The following is a 15,546-nucleotide window of genomic DNA, read 5'->3' on the forward strand; positions in this document are numbered from 1 at the left end:
GACCCAGAGCTTGATCTCATGAACCCTGAGATCATGACCTGAGCCGGAATCAAGAGTCAGCGCTTAGCCGACTGAGCCACCCAGGCGCCCCCCATCAAGTGTTTTCTAACTCCCTGCTCCCAAAAAGAAGTTGAAGCAGAATATAGTTAAGACTTTAGAAATACAGGCACCAGAGAAACAACTAAAATGGTGCCACAAGAACGCACACACATTCACAAAGTGGGGCATTCCCGTAGCACAGAAAAGGGGGTGGGGGCGCCTGGGTGGCTCAGTCGATTAAGTGTCTGACTCTTGGTTTCGGCTCAGGTCAGGATTTCACTGTTCGTGAGTTCGAGTCCCACATTGGGCTCTGTGTGGAGTCTGCTTGGGATTCCCTCTCTCCTCTCTCTCTCTGCCCCTCCCCCCCTCAAAACACATAAATAAAACATTCCACCAAAAAAAAAAAGGGGGAGGTTTTACTATGGAGGTTATGTGGATGTACACACTAAACAAAAAACTCATCAGATTATACACTTAAGATCTACTGTATGCAAATTGTATCTCAGTATTTTTTATTTTTCGAGAAGGGGGAGAGGGTGCACATGTGTGAGCTGGAGGAAAGGGGCAGAAAGAGGGAGAGGATCTTTTTTTTTTTAAGTTTATTTATTTATTTTGAGAGAGAGACAGAGAGATGAGCAGGAGAGGGACAGAGAGAGAGGGAGAGAGAAAGAATACCAAGCAAGCTCTACACTTTGTGCAGAGCCAGGCACAGGGCTTGAACTCATGAACCATGAGACCATGATCTGAGCTGAAATCAAGAGTCAGGTGCTCAACCAACTGAGCCACCCAGATGCCCCTGAGAGACAGAGAGAATCTTAAGCAGGTTCCATGCTCAGTGCAGAGCCCAATGTGAGGTTCGATCCAACAACCCTGGGCTCATGAGTTGAAATCAAGAGTTTGAAGCTCAGCCGACTGAGCCACCCAGGTGCCCCTTATCTCGGTTTTTGAAAAGTGACTTAGGGATTTAACAAGTGACTGAAAGTGAAGTCCTGCAGAGACTGGGATTCCAATAGACTGATGGCAAAAAGACTTTCTGAAAGTACAACAGGGAAATGCATCTATTAAATGAGTACCATGTGAACACAAGGAATTGTTAATTCTGTTAGTTGTTATGAAAGAATGTGTGTTATAGAATCACAGATAACAATAAGATTACGTGAGGTCTGAGATATGCTAAGATACCTTAGGGGTGGGCTCAGTGATCCCAGGGTTGTGAGATGGAGCTCCACCTCGGGCCCCACCACACTGAGCGTGAAGCCTGCTTGGGATTCTCTCTCTCCCTATGCCCCTCCCCCACTCACGCTATTTCTTGCTCTCACTCTCTGTATATATAAAACACTTAAGGGGCGCCTGGGTGGCTTAGTTGGTTAAGCATCCGACTTTCGCTTGGGTCATGATCTCGCAGTTCATGGGTTCAAGCCCCGCGTCGGGCTCTGTGCTGACTGCCAGCTCAGAGCCTGGAGCCTGTTTCAGTCTGTGACTCGCTCTCTCTCTGACCCTCCCCTGCTCATGCTGTCTCTCTCTCTCTCTCTCCTAGAAATAAATAAAACATTAAAAAAAAAACATTAAAAAAATAAAAATAAAACACTTTGATTATAAGTATTTATGGGTCAAGTGTCATAATATCTGCAATGCTTCTCAACTGCACCCATAAAAATATATATTTATATATAGAGATAAGGGCATAGAGATAGAGACAAAGACAGAAAGAGAGAGAGCAAGAAAGCAAATGTGGCACACTGCAAAGGTTTGGTGAATGTAGAAGGGAAATCATTTTCATTGTAGGATTCTTTGAACTTTTCTATAGATTTAAATGTTTTCCTCAGTAAAAAGCTGGGAGAGATACTTCAGCAACAACAAAAAAGAAAGGGGGGTCAGAAGAAAGAAAGGAAGGAAAGAAGGAAGGAAAAAATGGAGGAAGAAAAGAGAAGGAAAGAAAGAGAGGGAAGAAGGGAGATAAAAATCTCAACAATTCTTTAATCTGGGCCATGGGTGTCTGGAGGTTCATTATACTTTTCTCATAGCTTCGCATGTTTAAAATTTTTGATAATAAAAAGTTAATTTAAAAAAAAGGCATAGCAAGGGCACCTGGGTGGCTCAGTGGGTTAAGCTTATGACTTTGGCTCAGGTCATGCTCACACGGTTCATGGGTTCGAGCCCCACATCAGGCTCTGTGCTGACAGCTCAGAGCCTGGAGCCTGCTTCAGATTCTGTGTCTCCCCTCTCTCTCTCTGCCCCTTCCCTGCTCGTGCTCTGTCTGTCTCTCAAAAATAAATAAATGTTTAAAAAAAAAAAGGGCACAGCAATGATCTGGCCTTATTTCCCCAGATGTTTGTGCAGCATTTTCCATGGGGCTGCCCTGGTCCCCAGTGCCTTCCGGGGCAGCACCTTGCTTCAGCCTGCGTCCACCCTGCGAGGTGGCAGCTCTTGCTATCACGAGTGTGCAGACGAGGAAGCAGCTCAGAGGTGACAGGCCCTCCCGACCATCTACACAGGATGTGGACACAGGCAGTAGGATTCTTGACCCCCACACTGACTGGCAGTGCCCCCAAAACATCACCTCGTCCAGAGAGAAATGCGTGCTAACTCTGTTTCCAGCTTCTATACACCATAGGAAACTTTCTACCTTCATCCGATGCAATGATAAAGGCCACATCCTATCATTCGGACAAACGCTCTTCCATAGCACCTGCTGTGTTTCCAGAAACATCTACTCCTGCATCCACTTCCTCTGTCCTAGCAGCTGACCCCACAACCAGACTGACCTCCCTGCTGACCCTGCTGCTTCCCAACTCAAAAACCCACTCCCTCTCTGCAGCCCCCCAACCGCATTCCTCAGGGTGACTTTCGGCAAGTGACCTCACATCTCTGAGCCTTGGTCTTCTTACCTGTAAAGTGGGGGCAATAACAGCACCTACCTCATAGGGTTGTGAAAATCGATTGAGATAACATAAGGAAAGAGCTTGGCACGGTGCCTGGCACACAGTGAGCACTGTGTAAACGTTCCTTTTCACAATCGGGCCTCGTCTCTCCCTCTTTCCCTTCCTCATATCTGTCTACTCACCCACCCTCCATCCCTAGTCCCCCCCTGTCTGGCTGGTTGAAGACTGCTGCTGCCTGCACCAGCCCATGGTTCATGCACTCTACTGATGGTATGACCCTTGGCCGCCCACCATCTGCACTGGGCGCCCCCTACCCCAGACTCACCCCCTGGGAGTGCAGGTACTCCACGGTTTTGCTGATGGTGTGCAGGACAAAGCTGGCCTCCCGCTCCGAGAAGAATTTCTGCCTCAGGATCTTGTCCAGCAGCTCCCCACCCCGCATCAGCTCTGTCACCAGGTACACGTGCTTGCCATCATCGTACACCTGTTACAGACCTCAGCGTCAGGTCCCTCCCCTCCGTGCCAGGACTGGGCCCCTTGGTCACCCATTCCCTGGGCCAGGAAAGAATAACATAGGCCTCGGACGTGTGTTCAGCTCTGTGCACCCGTGGTCCTGGAAGGGCCTTCGCCTGTCTGGGCCTCTGTCCTCTCCCTAGACAGGAGGATATTGACACTGGTCCCCTGAGGGTCAGGGAAGCTGTCAGAGATGCCTGAGTCTGAAGTGGAGGGCCTGGGGGTGCAGCCAGACCCAAGGCACAAAGATCCCTCCCCTCCCGTGAGCAGAGGAAAATCAGAAGTCAGAGGAATGACAGTCCTGAGCCAGATCCCAGAGTTGAGTCCCCAGCCCCCACTTCAGTCTCAAGGACGCCCCACTCACATCTTTCAGAGTGATGATGTTGGGGTGCTGCCCATACCGCAGAAGAATCTCTATCTCCTCTGAGGGATCCCGCTTGCTCTTGTCGATGACCTAAGGAAGGGGGGTATGTAGGTGATATCAGGGAGACAGTCTCCAGAGTCCCTCCCTGTCACGGAGCCCACAACTGCAGTGTTTGGGGGTCTTAGCTGCACACTTTTCACCCCCCACAGAGCCTAAAGCACCAACACTCCCCCAACCCCCTGCCAAAGGACTGAGGCTCCAGTGGCTCCCCCCCGGGCCCAGCAGCCTGGGCTGCGACCTGGTCGAGAGGCCCACCTTGACAGCGTACTCCATGTTGGTGGCCTTATGGACACAGCGCTTGCACACGGAGTAGGAGCCCACACCGATCGTCTCCTTTACCACGTAGCCATCGCTAAAAACCAGGTTCTTCCCATGGAGTTGCTGCAAAAGACAAATGGGTGGGGCTGCCCCTCTGCTCTAGAACGCAGGGGTTGTCCCCCAGTACCTACGGCCTTGGCTTCGGGACCTCAGTTTTCTACTGTGTATGGGCATGCTCACTGGCTCTTGCACATGGAGAGATCTGCGGCTCTGAGAAAGCCGGGAAGGCCTGAGGGACACAGGAGCCCTGAGCTGGCTCCCAGCTCTGCTACGTCCCGTGAACGTGGGCAGGTTGCCTCCCCCTTCTGGGCTGTCACAACCCACCTCTTGACACGTCTTAAAGTTCTGAGACATTAACAACAGCAAAGGCTTTCATGGTGTTTGGCGTGCGGCAAGCACTGCTCTCAGCATTTTTTGGCAGGTGATGCCATCCCTTATGACAGCCCTGATTTACGCCTGTCGTCCTCATATCTGGTCTGGTGTAATATTTGCCCCAGACAAAAATGTCCCAGATATAGACTAAATTACACAGTCACCTTCATTTTACACACGCAACAACCTAATGGAGAAAAGTCCTATCATCACTCCCATTTACAGATGAGGCAACTGAGGCACTGGGAAGGTAAGGGTCTCACCCAAAGCCCCTTAACCATGGAAGCTCCAAACCCAGGCAATGAGCTCCAGAGTCTACGCTCAGGCCTCTCAATTCTAAATTTCCCACGGCGCTGGGAAAGTGTACCAATGGGGGGCAAGTGTAAGAAAAAAATGAGCCCTCTGCCACCAATCCGGGTCAGGGATCCGAGAGCCACCCCACAGCACCACCACCCTGGGCGCCACCTTGCATTTATCTGTCTAGGCTCCACAAAGTCCCCGGCTTTGTGCCAGGAAACATATATCCCTGTTTTACACACGGAGAACGTGTGGCCCAAGGAGGTTTGGAGTGGGCTACACGGTAGCAATCGGGGTTCGAACTCCAGAGCCTGTGTTCTCAGGTGTTCTGCCTTTGTGGCTTCAGGGTCGAAAAGACGACTGCCCCCCTCACCTGTACCACTGAGTGCAGTGGGGCCTGCGTGGGCCGAGGCTTGCCATCATCCTCCATCAGGCCGGTGGCCACAAAGCTGAAGCCGCGGAACAGCTGATGGGCGCCTGCGCTGGGTGGGATGCCTGGGGAGTCTGCAAGGGTGGGAGGGGGATGTGACCCTGAGAAGGCGTCCTTCACCCCGAGGCAGCCCAGAAAAGGGAGACCGTGGGGCTTCCAGGCCCGCCCTCGGCAGCTTGCTGTGGAGGGGGCTTGGACAGGCGCCTCCTGCCAGGCCTCAGTTAGCCCATCTGCTCGTGTGTGTTTAGACCAGTCCAGCCCTGACACTCGAGAAACATAAAAGACACCCCACAATGGGCATTCGGCCCAGGCCAAGACACTTCATCCCTTTCTGGAGGCCTCCCCCTTTGTTTTGCTGCCTCAGGTCTGCCCCTTCAGGTCCATCTTCTGCATAGGCAGCGGGAGGGATGGTCCCAACTGCAAATCTACCCCCTGCTGGAACACTTCAAGTGCCACTCTCTGCCCTCAGAGGAAAGCCCCCTTCCTCAGCCTGGCAACCGAGGCCCTTGTGATCTCAGCCTCCTCTCTTACCACTCTCCAGCTCAGCCCCACCAGGCTTCCCAGAGCCTTAAAGGAGACTCTGAGCCACCGCACATGCTGTTCCTCTGACCAAGTACTCCACTGCTTGTCTATCCTTCAAGGCCCCGTGAGCACACCCTCACTGAGAAGCCTTGCCTGAGGCTTCTCCTCCAGCTCCTCACCTCTATGAGCTGCACTTGCCACACCGCCCAGCAGGGTTTTCACGCCTCTCCCCCAACCACAGTCAGCCCTATGAGGCAGGGCAATCCCACATGGCTGATCAAGGGCACCGGCAGGAACCGGGTACGTACTGGTCAGATAAGTGAATAAAGATGAGACCAATTGCTTGGCGAAGTGCCAAGCTCCCTGTCATCAGAGATGTGCAAGCCACAGGGAGAAGAGCAGCCCCTTTGCTAAAACTCATCCATCCGGGAAGCCTTCCAGAACTAACACTAACCCCTGATATCTGACCAAAATACTGGGGTTTACCAAACTCCCTCCCAGAAAGCCCCCTTTGGCTTCTCGTAATAACGCCAGGAACTGAGTGGGTCTGTGACCGAGCCCAGGTTCTAGATGAATACACTGAGGTCCAGTGATCAGAGCAGCCAAAGGCGATTCCCACACTTGCCCCTGACCTGTGGGCGCTGTCACCTCTGCTCTGCCAGACTGTCTCCACCTCATGTTTTTGCTGGGTCAGATTCTTTAGCCCTGACGTGAGTGTGAGCCTGATGTGTTTGGTCTTCCCAGTGGGCTGGAAGATGCCCGGGGCAGGGGGCCTGACTTTTCTATTGTGGCCTTAACCACCCACTCCCCCCACCCCCTCACCCACATACAAAGAGACCCATACAGCCCTGGAGTGGGAGAGTCAGGAAGAATGAGATGGGGACAAAGAGTCAGAGACCCACCCTCCGGTCCACCCACACACCTGGGCCTACTAGCGCGACCACCCTAAATCCCGAGGGGCCCTGGACTCCCTGCTTCCCCAGCCCAAGACCTTTGGGTGTGCGGGACGTGAACTCAGTGTCGAAGTAGAAGGTGTCATCAGGTTGTGCCACGGCTGGCTTGAAGGGTGGCTTGATCTCACGACGGTACAGCTTCTGCAAGGGGGGTGGGCACTCGTCACCACAGCCTACCCCTAGCCGCCCGCCAGGAGCCTCATGCGGGAGAAGATGATTGGCCTAGAGCACAGGCTATACAGACAGGAGCATAATTGCTTGCCCTTGGGAGGCTGGCCCTTGCTTCCAAGGCCAGGCTGTCACCCTCTGCTCCACATCTAAAGCCCTCATTGGTAGAAGCCCCCTCCCACCACAGGTGAAGGCCTGACCGGGGCTCTGGGGTGGACGGACACACTCACATTCCAGTCAATGGTAGAGTAGAAGACGTGACGCTTGATTTCCTCTGCCCCATCAGGGCCGGAGCCTGAAAGAGCCCAGATGAGGCGTCTGCCCCTGGATGGTCCAACCCCCAGACACCCACCATGTCTGCTGAGAGACCTCACCATCATCTGGGACCAGTGGCCACAGCTGTCTACTAGGAGCAGGGGGGACGAAAGGCTTTTCCCACCCCAAATCCACCCAGCCATCGCCCCAAAGGCCTACTGCCTGCTTGGCATTCTCCACTTTCTGGAGACCCTTATGATCAAGCTCTGATGTTCTTATGGAAGAAGAAAGGCCCAGAGAGGTCAGGCAACTTGTCCGAGGCCACACAGAACAGAGATCAGACTTATTCTGACATCTGCAGCGGGCCCCCATCTCCCTCCCAACCCAGGCCTCATCTCCATCGCTTTGATCCCATGGCCCTTCTTAGCCACCAGGCAGGCTCTCACTCCATTTGACCCCAGGGACCTGAACTGTACCTTACAAAGCAGGTCATGGTCCAGATGAACCCAGGACCCAAGGAGCCAAGACATCCTGGACGGCTACTCCACACCAGGCATGTTCATTCATCTCCCGTGGAGACAAGGACCCAGAGCCCCGGGAGGTGAAGTCAACTGCCTTGGGTCACTTAGCTCATAAATGGCACTCACTCAACAAATATTTATGGAGGGACAACTGTGTGCGGGACAGTGAGGACCTGCCGTGGGGACAGGATTGGGACCTGAGCCTTCTGACTCCTGAGCTCATGCTTCCTCTGGTGCCAGCAGCCTTGGCGGAGCTGTGTGGGGGCCTCTGTCCTTGTCCCCAGGGGGAGAGGGGATGACTCAGTTCCTGCCTTCCCCCTACACACAGGTCACCCCCCGCCCCAAACACCGCACATGGAGCCAGAAAGCAGGGTGGCCGGCGGCATTGTCTGCCCACACAAAGGACAACGGCCCCTTTCAGCCCTAGATGTGACTCTGCGGCCTAGGCTGCAGCTGTACCCCGCTCCCCTCCCGAGCTGGGGCTGCTTACCGAGCCGGTTGGCAGGATTCCGCTTGAACAGGGCCCGCAGGAGGCTCTGGGCTTCCGTGCTCAGAAACTGGGGCATGCCTAGCTTCGCCCTAAAACAGCCCCCAGGTCTCATCAGGGCTGAGCCCGCCCCAGAGGCCTGTCTCCCCTCCCCACTCTGTCCAGGTCTAATCTCCAGCTCAATCCAGACAAACCATCCACTAACTCACCTCCCAAAGACTTCAGGGATTCCCTGCCCACAGGCCCTGGTGGATGAAAAGGGGGCCCTAGAAAGCATAATGCTTAACCCAGAGGAGGGTCTCATTGATGGGGACATCTGAGGCAGGCACAGGGTATTATTCTGGCCTCCAAACTGGGGCCAGGCATCAGGGGAGACCCTGAGGTGTCAGGGAAGGGCTGGTGCTTACTTTAGAATCAGTGTCATGGTCTCTTTTCGGTCCTTCCCCTGGAAGGGCAGGGAGCCCGTCAGCATCTCAAACTGCAAAAGACAAGGGTCTGTTAGGCCCTGGTCTCCATGTCCCATGTCCCCCACCTCCTCCCACGCAAACCACTCAGCTCTACTCCCAGGCTTCTTGCTGGCCTGTGGCAGGTCCACCTGGATCAAGAATTGTGACTGTCTCTGGTTCCTTTGTCAATCAGAACATCAAAAGCAGTACTAGGGAGCTGAGGCTGAGGAGAGGCCCAATCCTGGGCCGGGGGCAGACCAGGTGGGGCCAAGCCTGGAATCCTCCCAAGGAAGGAAACTGCAGCTGGGTGGAAGTTGAGGCAGCTTGACTGGGAGAAGACAGGAGGAAGTCTTAGGGACCACCAACCCTCTCACTGTTCAGATGGGAAAACTGAGGCCTGAGAGATGGGCTGAATGCTTTTCCCCCTGTCTGACCACTCACCATCAGCACCCCATAGGACCACCAGTCTGCACTGTGGGTGTGGCCCTGGCGGTTGACGACCTCGGGGGCCATGTATTCCACCGTCCCGCAGAAAGAATAGGCTTTCTTCTCATGGTCAATGGCCTCCTTGCTCAGGCCAAAATCTGTAGCAAGGAGGGCAAGAGGACACATCTTTAGGAACCCCCCCCCCCACCTTCCTCGCTGCCAACCCCCGCACACCCAAGCCCCTTGCCCACAGGCTCGAGGGCATCACTCCCATGATACTCAGGAGGGAGCCAAGACCCAGAGAGGTTAGGTTAGGTGACGCTCAAGGTTACACAGTGCAGGGCTGGGGTTCACACCAGGCCATCCCAAGTCTAGGGTCTGGGCTTCTGCCCACCTCCGAGTGCCTGGCATAGCCTCTTAGGAAGAACGGCCCCCTAGCGCTCAGCCCAGGCCCATCAAAAGCCCATCCTGACCTCCCCTGGGAATTGAGGGGGCAGGTGCCTTCCACTCACCAGTGAGTTTGATGTGGCCCTCCTCATCCAGAAGGATGCTGTAATGAAGAGATGGGAGTTGGGGCCCCTCAGCTGTGGCCCCTTGGGTTCTGGTGACACCATGGGGCTGTGGGGGCTGGGCCCAGCCCAGAGAAGGTGGTCCACCCAGAGCCATCCGATGAGCGGTGGAACAGGGTGGTGGCGGTGCCGTGCAGATGTGTTCCCTGCCTTCTTTGCTAGTCCTCGGAACAACTGGATGAGGTAGGTGCTATCATGGCCCTATCTAAACAACGAGGACACTAAAGCTCAGGGAAGTTAGGTAACTCCCCACAGAGCTAAAAGGTGATGGAGACAAGATTTGAATTCAGGTCTGCCTAATTCTAACACCACATCTCATTCCAGCCCAGCACCTGCCCCTGGCTGTCAAATCACCATCTGAGGATATTTAGATCTTAAGGAAAATTCTAGAGAGGACCATATCAAAGAATGACCTTGAGGGGTGGCATCTCAGACATCCCACTGGATTAGCCAAAAACAATGTAGGCAACGTACCTGCAAGGAGGTGCCTAGCCCTTTGAACGGCAGCATTGGTAATCGGGCAGACCCCTGAGGGGAGCCTGCTGCTGCCATCACCCCGTCCCACCCACCTATCCACGGGGCAGCCCCACAGAGGGAGACTTTGTTGGGAAGAGTCACACCCACCCCTGTCAGGAGAGACCCCGAGGCCTGCCTCTGCCCTCACTAGGGAGGCTGGGCCAGAGCTGGGGCTTCGCTCACTTTTCAGGCTTGAGGTCTCGGTAAATGATGCCCAGGCTGTGCAGGTGGTCCAGGCCCAAAGCCAGCTCAGCCAGGTAGAACTTCACGTCCTCCTCTGTGAACATCACCTATGAGGGGCAGGGGCGGACGTCAGCTGCGACTGCCTCTTCCTCAGGAGCTAGGGCACTGCTGCTTCCTGGGGCCGAGGGGCCACCTTGGGAAGGACTCTCAGACACCCCAGTGGCACACACCATTCTCTATATAAAGGGGTGTGAGGGGTGCCCAGGTGGCTCAGTCAGTTGAGTGTCTGACTTTGGCTCAGGCCATGATCTCTCAGGTTCATGGGTTTGAGCCTTGCGTCAGGCTCTGTGCTGACAGCTCTGAGCCTGAAGCCTGCTTCGGATTCTGTGTGTGTGTCTCTCTCTCTGCCCTTCCCCCACTCACTCACACTCTGTCTCTCTCTCTCAAAAATAAACATTAAACATTTTTTTAAAAAATTAAAAAAATATATAAAGGGGTTTGAAGTATGAAATGACTAACATACAAGTCACTCATTGTGGGATTGTTTGGACACAGCAAAAGGGTTGAGCAGAAGACTCGTATAAACCGTCTCTCCCACGTGTAATGGAGTGCTATGCAGCCATGAACTAGAACAAGAATCTTCCACGTTCTCATGTGGATCCATCTCCATGATCTACTATCTTGAACAAGGCAAGGTACGGAACGGACATACAGATTAGCACTTTTTATGTAAGGAAATGGGAGTTGGAATTCAGAACAAGTACCACAATGGGTATATTACCAAACGTGAAGCACTTAAACAAGAAATCAGTGAAAGTGTTGACCTATGGAAGGGTCTTTTCAACCATGTAAATTTTCTTTTCTTTTCAATCGTGTAAATGTATTACCTATTCAAACATTAAAATAACATTTAAAAAATTTTCTTAAAGTTTGTTCCTCTTTTAAAGTTTGACTTGTATTAACGGTCCCATTTTTATATCTGGCTCAAATTCTTTTATGTCAGTTAAAATCCTTTGGGTTATTATGGGACATAATATTAAAATACCTAGGTTTCTGGGTGGATTTAAGCTTCTTCCCATCCTCACAGCCCTGCCCAGGGCAGCCTTGGAAGAATGGAGGTGGAGAGAAGAAAGACTCCTTAGCTCTTGGGAACCAGGGAGGCGTTAGATCTCCCCTCACCCATTCTGGGAGAAACTAAGGCTTTGCCAGGCTGTATGCTCTGTCCCAGTGTGACACTGGGTGTCAGTTCCTGGGCCAGGGACTGCTAGGCAGGCTTGGGAGGTCCCAGGCCCAAGCCACACTGGACACGTTCTTCACAGGGCTCTGGGATGCAAAGCCTCGTTGACCCTCCAGCTCCATCCCAGGGCCCTGTGGCAGTGGGGTGTCAGCTCACCTCTTTAGAGAGCCGTGTGAAGAGGTCCCCGCCACGCAGGAAGTCCAGAATAAGATAGAGCTTTCCCTCAGTCTGGAAGGCTGGGGAGAGGGGAAAAGGCAACGGTGGAGCCAGCTGGGCCCTGGGCCCTGCACCTTTATCCTAAGCTCCCTTGGCCTGCTGGGGGTGGGGGGCAACATACGGGGAAGGCAGTAGCCCATAGGCAAGGGCAAAGGCTGGCAGGCGGGGTGCGAACTCAAGTAGGCCGGGAACTCAAGTGGACTGCGGTCTCACCATAGTGTAGCTTCACCACAAACGGGTGGTTCACATCAGCGAGGATGTCTCTCTCCATCTTGGTCCGAACGCGGTCACGCACTGGCCCGAGGAGAGAGACAGTCACTAACAGTCTAGCCCTGCCCCCTAAACAGTCAGCCCCAAGCCCTGCCTAAGAAGGGCTGTCTTTTCCACGAGTTCCTCACTTCTTAGCGCCCAGCACATCCTCTCGCCCCACCTCCCACCACATGCCAGCAAAGGCCATTCAATGCAGCCCCTCTGAGCAACCTGTCCTGTCCTGTGTGCCTTTAGCCTTTTCCCCTGAGGCTCCCCCTGGGATGCCGTCACCAGATCAAAAATCCCCAATTCCAGTCTGGGGGGGATGGAGAGAACAGGCACCTGGGAGCTGCTTAGGGAGAGTTCTTGGGCCTAAAATTCAGACTCATGAGTCTGAGCAGGCACTCCCACCTACTCTTTTTTTAAGAATGAAAGTCCCTAGGCATCCTGACTACCAGCAGGTTCTTCTTTGACTCAGCTTAGGCCTCATCTCCTCCAGGAAGTCTTCCTTAAACTGCCAAGCTAAATTAGGGCCCTCTCTCCTATAGGGCTTGTGCTTGCTCCTCCAGGGCAAGCTCCTTTTTACCCTCTATTTTAATTTTTTCGTTTCCCTCACCAGGTGGGTCATGGACCGTGTTGGAGTTAACTATTCCTGCCACTGTTTGCCAAATACACCTTACATTTTTACACGTTTGCTCAGGCCAATGGCTCCTCCTTCCTGGGGAACGCTTCCTCTACTGTTTTCAGGCTGGAGAACTCCTGATCCTTCAAGGCGCAGCTCACGTGGCTGCTCCTTACGTGAGCCTCCTCGCTGTGAGGCTGCACCCCACTCTCCACTTCTTGCTCACGGCACCAACCGCGCCATACTGCAGGGTCGACGCAGCCACTCCCGCCCCAGCCTGGGAGACCTTCACAGCAGTGACCAAGTCTGACATCCTCCCTCATGGTTCCCATCAACCCCCCTGGGGAATGAGTTCTACCCCTACCAGCCTGGCCTTACAGCACCCCACCGACAGTCCTTTATGGGCCACATGACCCCTAAAGTCCCTGAGGCCAACGCTTCTGATCCTCCCTACCTCCCCTCAGCCAGGGCCTACTCTACCTGGTCAGTGGCTGTACTGGTTCCCAGGCCAAAGGGTCGTTGCCCAGCCCAGAGTCCACTACTAACCACAGTGAGCCCCTTTGTGAGCTGTGGAATTCTAGACCTGGCCTTGGGCTCCCTTCTGAACCTCCCTGCTGTCCATCTCTGGGGCCCTGCCTCAACTCAGTCTCTACTGCCTGCCCTAGCTGCCCGCCTGGACTTCCTGCTTCTTCCCTCACGCCTTTCTCCACCCTGAAGGTCCCTCAGACTCTTCAAGCATCGTGAAGCAACTCTGCCCAAGTGACCTCAGTATCAGCTGTGTGAAGGCCCCTGCCACAAGCATACTGCGCTCACCCCCGGCTCCTTCCAGACCTTCACCTTCAGCTATGGTAATTGGTGGCTGGTTTAGGGGGAGGGGGGAGGGGAAGGATGAGGTTATTTCCCAGAAGTCTTTTCTTCGAAATGGACCGTGTCTTTGCCATGAAATGGGAGAGGGAGTAGGGGGTGGCTGAGGACAGGCGTGTTTCTCTACCTTCAGCCTAGGTACTCCTGGAGATAGAGCTGTCTCCTCCATCAGACCCAACACCTTTGAGAGCTGCGCCATCTCCCTCAATCCTGTGCCCGGCCTGGGCTCTGCCTGGGGAGGTGACCTCCACTCACCTTTCAGCGTTGCCTTCTTTAGTACCTTCATGGCATACAGGTGCCCACTGTCAGGTCGGGTGATCTTCCGCACCAGGAAGACCTGGGAAAGCGGGGGGGGGGGGGGGGGGGGGGGGGGGGGGGGGGAGGGAAGCAGAGGAGAAGCGGGGGAGGGGCCTGAGCCCATCAGCTCCCATCCTCTAGGTCAGACTGACCTCTGACTTCCCTGAGCTCCGGGTTGACCTTTTCTTGCCCTCCCTGGGTCCCAAGGTGACCTCCTGTCCTCCCCTCAGACCCACCAACCCTTGCCCTTGGATCCTGAACCCCCCAGTGACCCCTCACCCCCACCTCTGACATCACCAGTGCTGCCCTCCCAGTTGCGGGCTCAGGACTCACTTTGCCAAAGGATCCCTGGCCCAGAACCTTGAGCAGCTCAAAATGCGATGGGTCGGCCTTCTCAGAGCCGGCCTTGACGTGGTGCGTGATGGAGATCTCCTTGAGGATGCCCTCATCCTGACAGAGGGATACAGCCGGTGGGCATGGTGGCTTTCATCCAGGGCAATAATCCCCATCCAAGCCCACTCCCACCAGACCTGAGCAGACAGGGCCCTGCCAGCAGCACCAGACAGCTATGCCAAAGGGACCCGCCTCCTGGTTCATCAATCCCAAAAGGGTCTCAGGGGCCAGGGAGGGTCAAACTACCAAGGTGCTGAGTCAGGCGAGGCATTGCTCCTCTTGCTCCTGCCGTGCTGGCCTAGAGAGGCCCAAAGGGACGCCCGGGCACAGGCAGGTTGAGCCAACCCCAGGCTCTGGCGGAGGCCCAAAGCTCTGCGTGGGCCCTCCCTGCGGGGCTCCCCTCCCCTCTGCAAAGGTTTTGGTTCTCCCACAATAGGAAGTAAGAGTTTGTGCTCAGACTGGGGAGGCAGAGCTGGGCTTTTGTTCCTGGTCAGAATGGATGACAGGATCCTTCTGGCCAGAAGGACAGGGCTGAGATGCACAGCGACCCAAAAGTCACCAGATTCCCCAGCCAACCCAAGTGCCATTCTGGGGTGGAAAGGAGCAAAGGCCAGAGACTCCATGATCCACCCATAGAAACTTCCTTCATAGAAGTCTACTGAAAACCCCTTGCCAGGTCTTAGTCATTCTAGGACCCTTCTGGCCTCCCTCCAGTCTGCTGGTATTGCCCTAGAGGCCTGAAGTGCCTCCTCACTTCCCTAGGAAAGCAAACCTGGGCAGGGTCCAGTCATCCAGCAGGGCCAGGCCTGGGCTTGGAGAGTTCACAGCCAACTGAGGCCAAACTCGCTGCCCAGGCACCTGCTCCAAAGGCCATCGGCAGGCCAGGACCAGACATCTGGGCACACTCACCGAGTCCCGCCTGGGGCCAGAGCCAGGGCCAGGGGCAGGCAGAGAGGTCTGGCTGATCCTGGGCCGCTGCTTCCTGGGCAGCCAGGGGAGCAGGGCCCAGAGCCGCAAGCGGGGCGGCTTGGGATCCTGCTCCATCCGCCCGGCAGGGCCGAGGCACCATGGCAGGAGCAGGCAGCGTCGGGGGCTGCCTCGGAGGTGGCCAGGCCCAAGGCGGATGTGCAGGGTGAGGGCGGGGGCTGGGCCCTGCTCAGGGCCGCCAATCACTCAGGGCCTGTGGTTTCCCAGCTCCAGGCCTACAATCTCACCACGTTCCCTTCCTCTCTTTTCCCCCCTCCCCACTGCCTGAGGGCCGCCCTCAGGCCCTTCCCCCCAATCCTCCCTGTGGGTCTGCAAAGGGAAAGCCCCAGGCCAACCCAGCTGCTGAGGGGTAGACAGGTA

The 15,546-nt window shown here is 54.9% G+C and overlaps 1 protein-coding gene across 4 annotated transcripts in view; it reads right to left on the reverse strand.

Moving 5' to 3' along the window:
• The window catches only part of RPS6KA1 (ribosomal protein S6 kinase A1), a 39,641-nt gene that overhangs the window by 10,215 nt on the left and 13,880 nt on the right, over window positions 1-15,546 (reverse strand). For 2 of the 4 annotated variants that reach the window (XM_039231189.1, XM_039231198.1), the window contains 15 exons: window positions 14,140-14,256; window positions 13,765-13,846; window positions 11,988-12,068; window positions 11,715-11,794; window positions 10,322-10,428; window positions 9,566-9,603; window positions 9,069-9,211; window positions 8,589-8,659; window positions 8,185-8,273; window positions 7,149-7,213; window positions 6,789-6,891; window positions 5,219-5,349; window positions 4,114-4,239; window positions 3,799-3,888; window positions 3,247-3,405 (listed from right to left, as the gene is read on the reverse strand). In XM_039231189.1, the coding sequence (XP_039087120.1) occupies window positions 3,247-3,405; window positions 3,799-3,888; window positions 4,114-4,239; window positions 5,219-5,349; window positions 6,789-6,891; window positions 7,149-7,213; window positions 8,185-8,273; window positions 8,589-8,659; window positions 9,069-9,211; window positions 9,566-9,603; window positions 10,322-10,428; window positions 11,715-11,794; window positions 11,988-12,068; window positions 13,765-13,846; window positions 14,140-14,256 (1,482 nt within the window). Of the gene's footprint in view, window positions 1-3,246; window positions 3,406-3,798; window positions 3,889-4,113; window positions 4,240-5,218; window positions 5,350-6,788; window positions 6,892-7,148; window positions 7,214-8,184; window positions 8,274-8,588; window positions 8,660-9,068; window positions 9,212-9,565; window positions 9,604-10,321; window positions 10,429-11,714; window positions 11,795-11,987; window positions 12,069-13,764; window positions 13,847-14,139; window positions 14,276-15,108; window positions 15,405-15,546 lie in introns of those variants that run through there. The other 2 variants (XM_039231207.1, XM_039231178.1) reach the window with 2 other exon arrangements.

The sequence above is a fragment of the Hyaena hyaena genome, unplaced genomic scaffold (genome assembly GCF_003009895.1).
Source record: "Hyaena hyaena isolate Hyena2069 unplaced genomic scaffold, ASM300989v1 scaffold_3, whole genome shotgun sequence".
In the NCBI taxonomy this organism is placed as follows: Eukaryota; Metazoa; Chordata; class Mammalia; order Carnivora; family Hyaenidae; genus Hyaena; species Hyaena hyaena.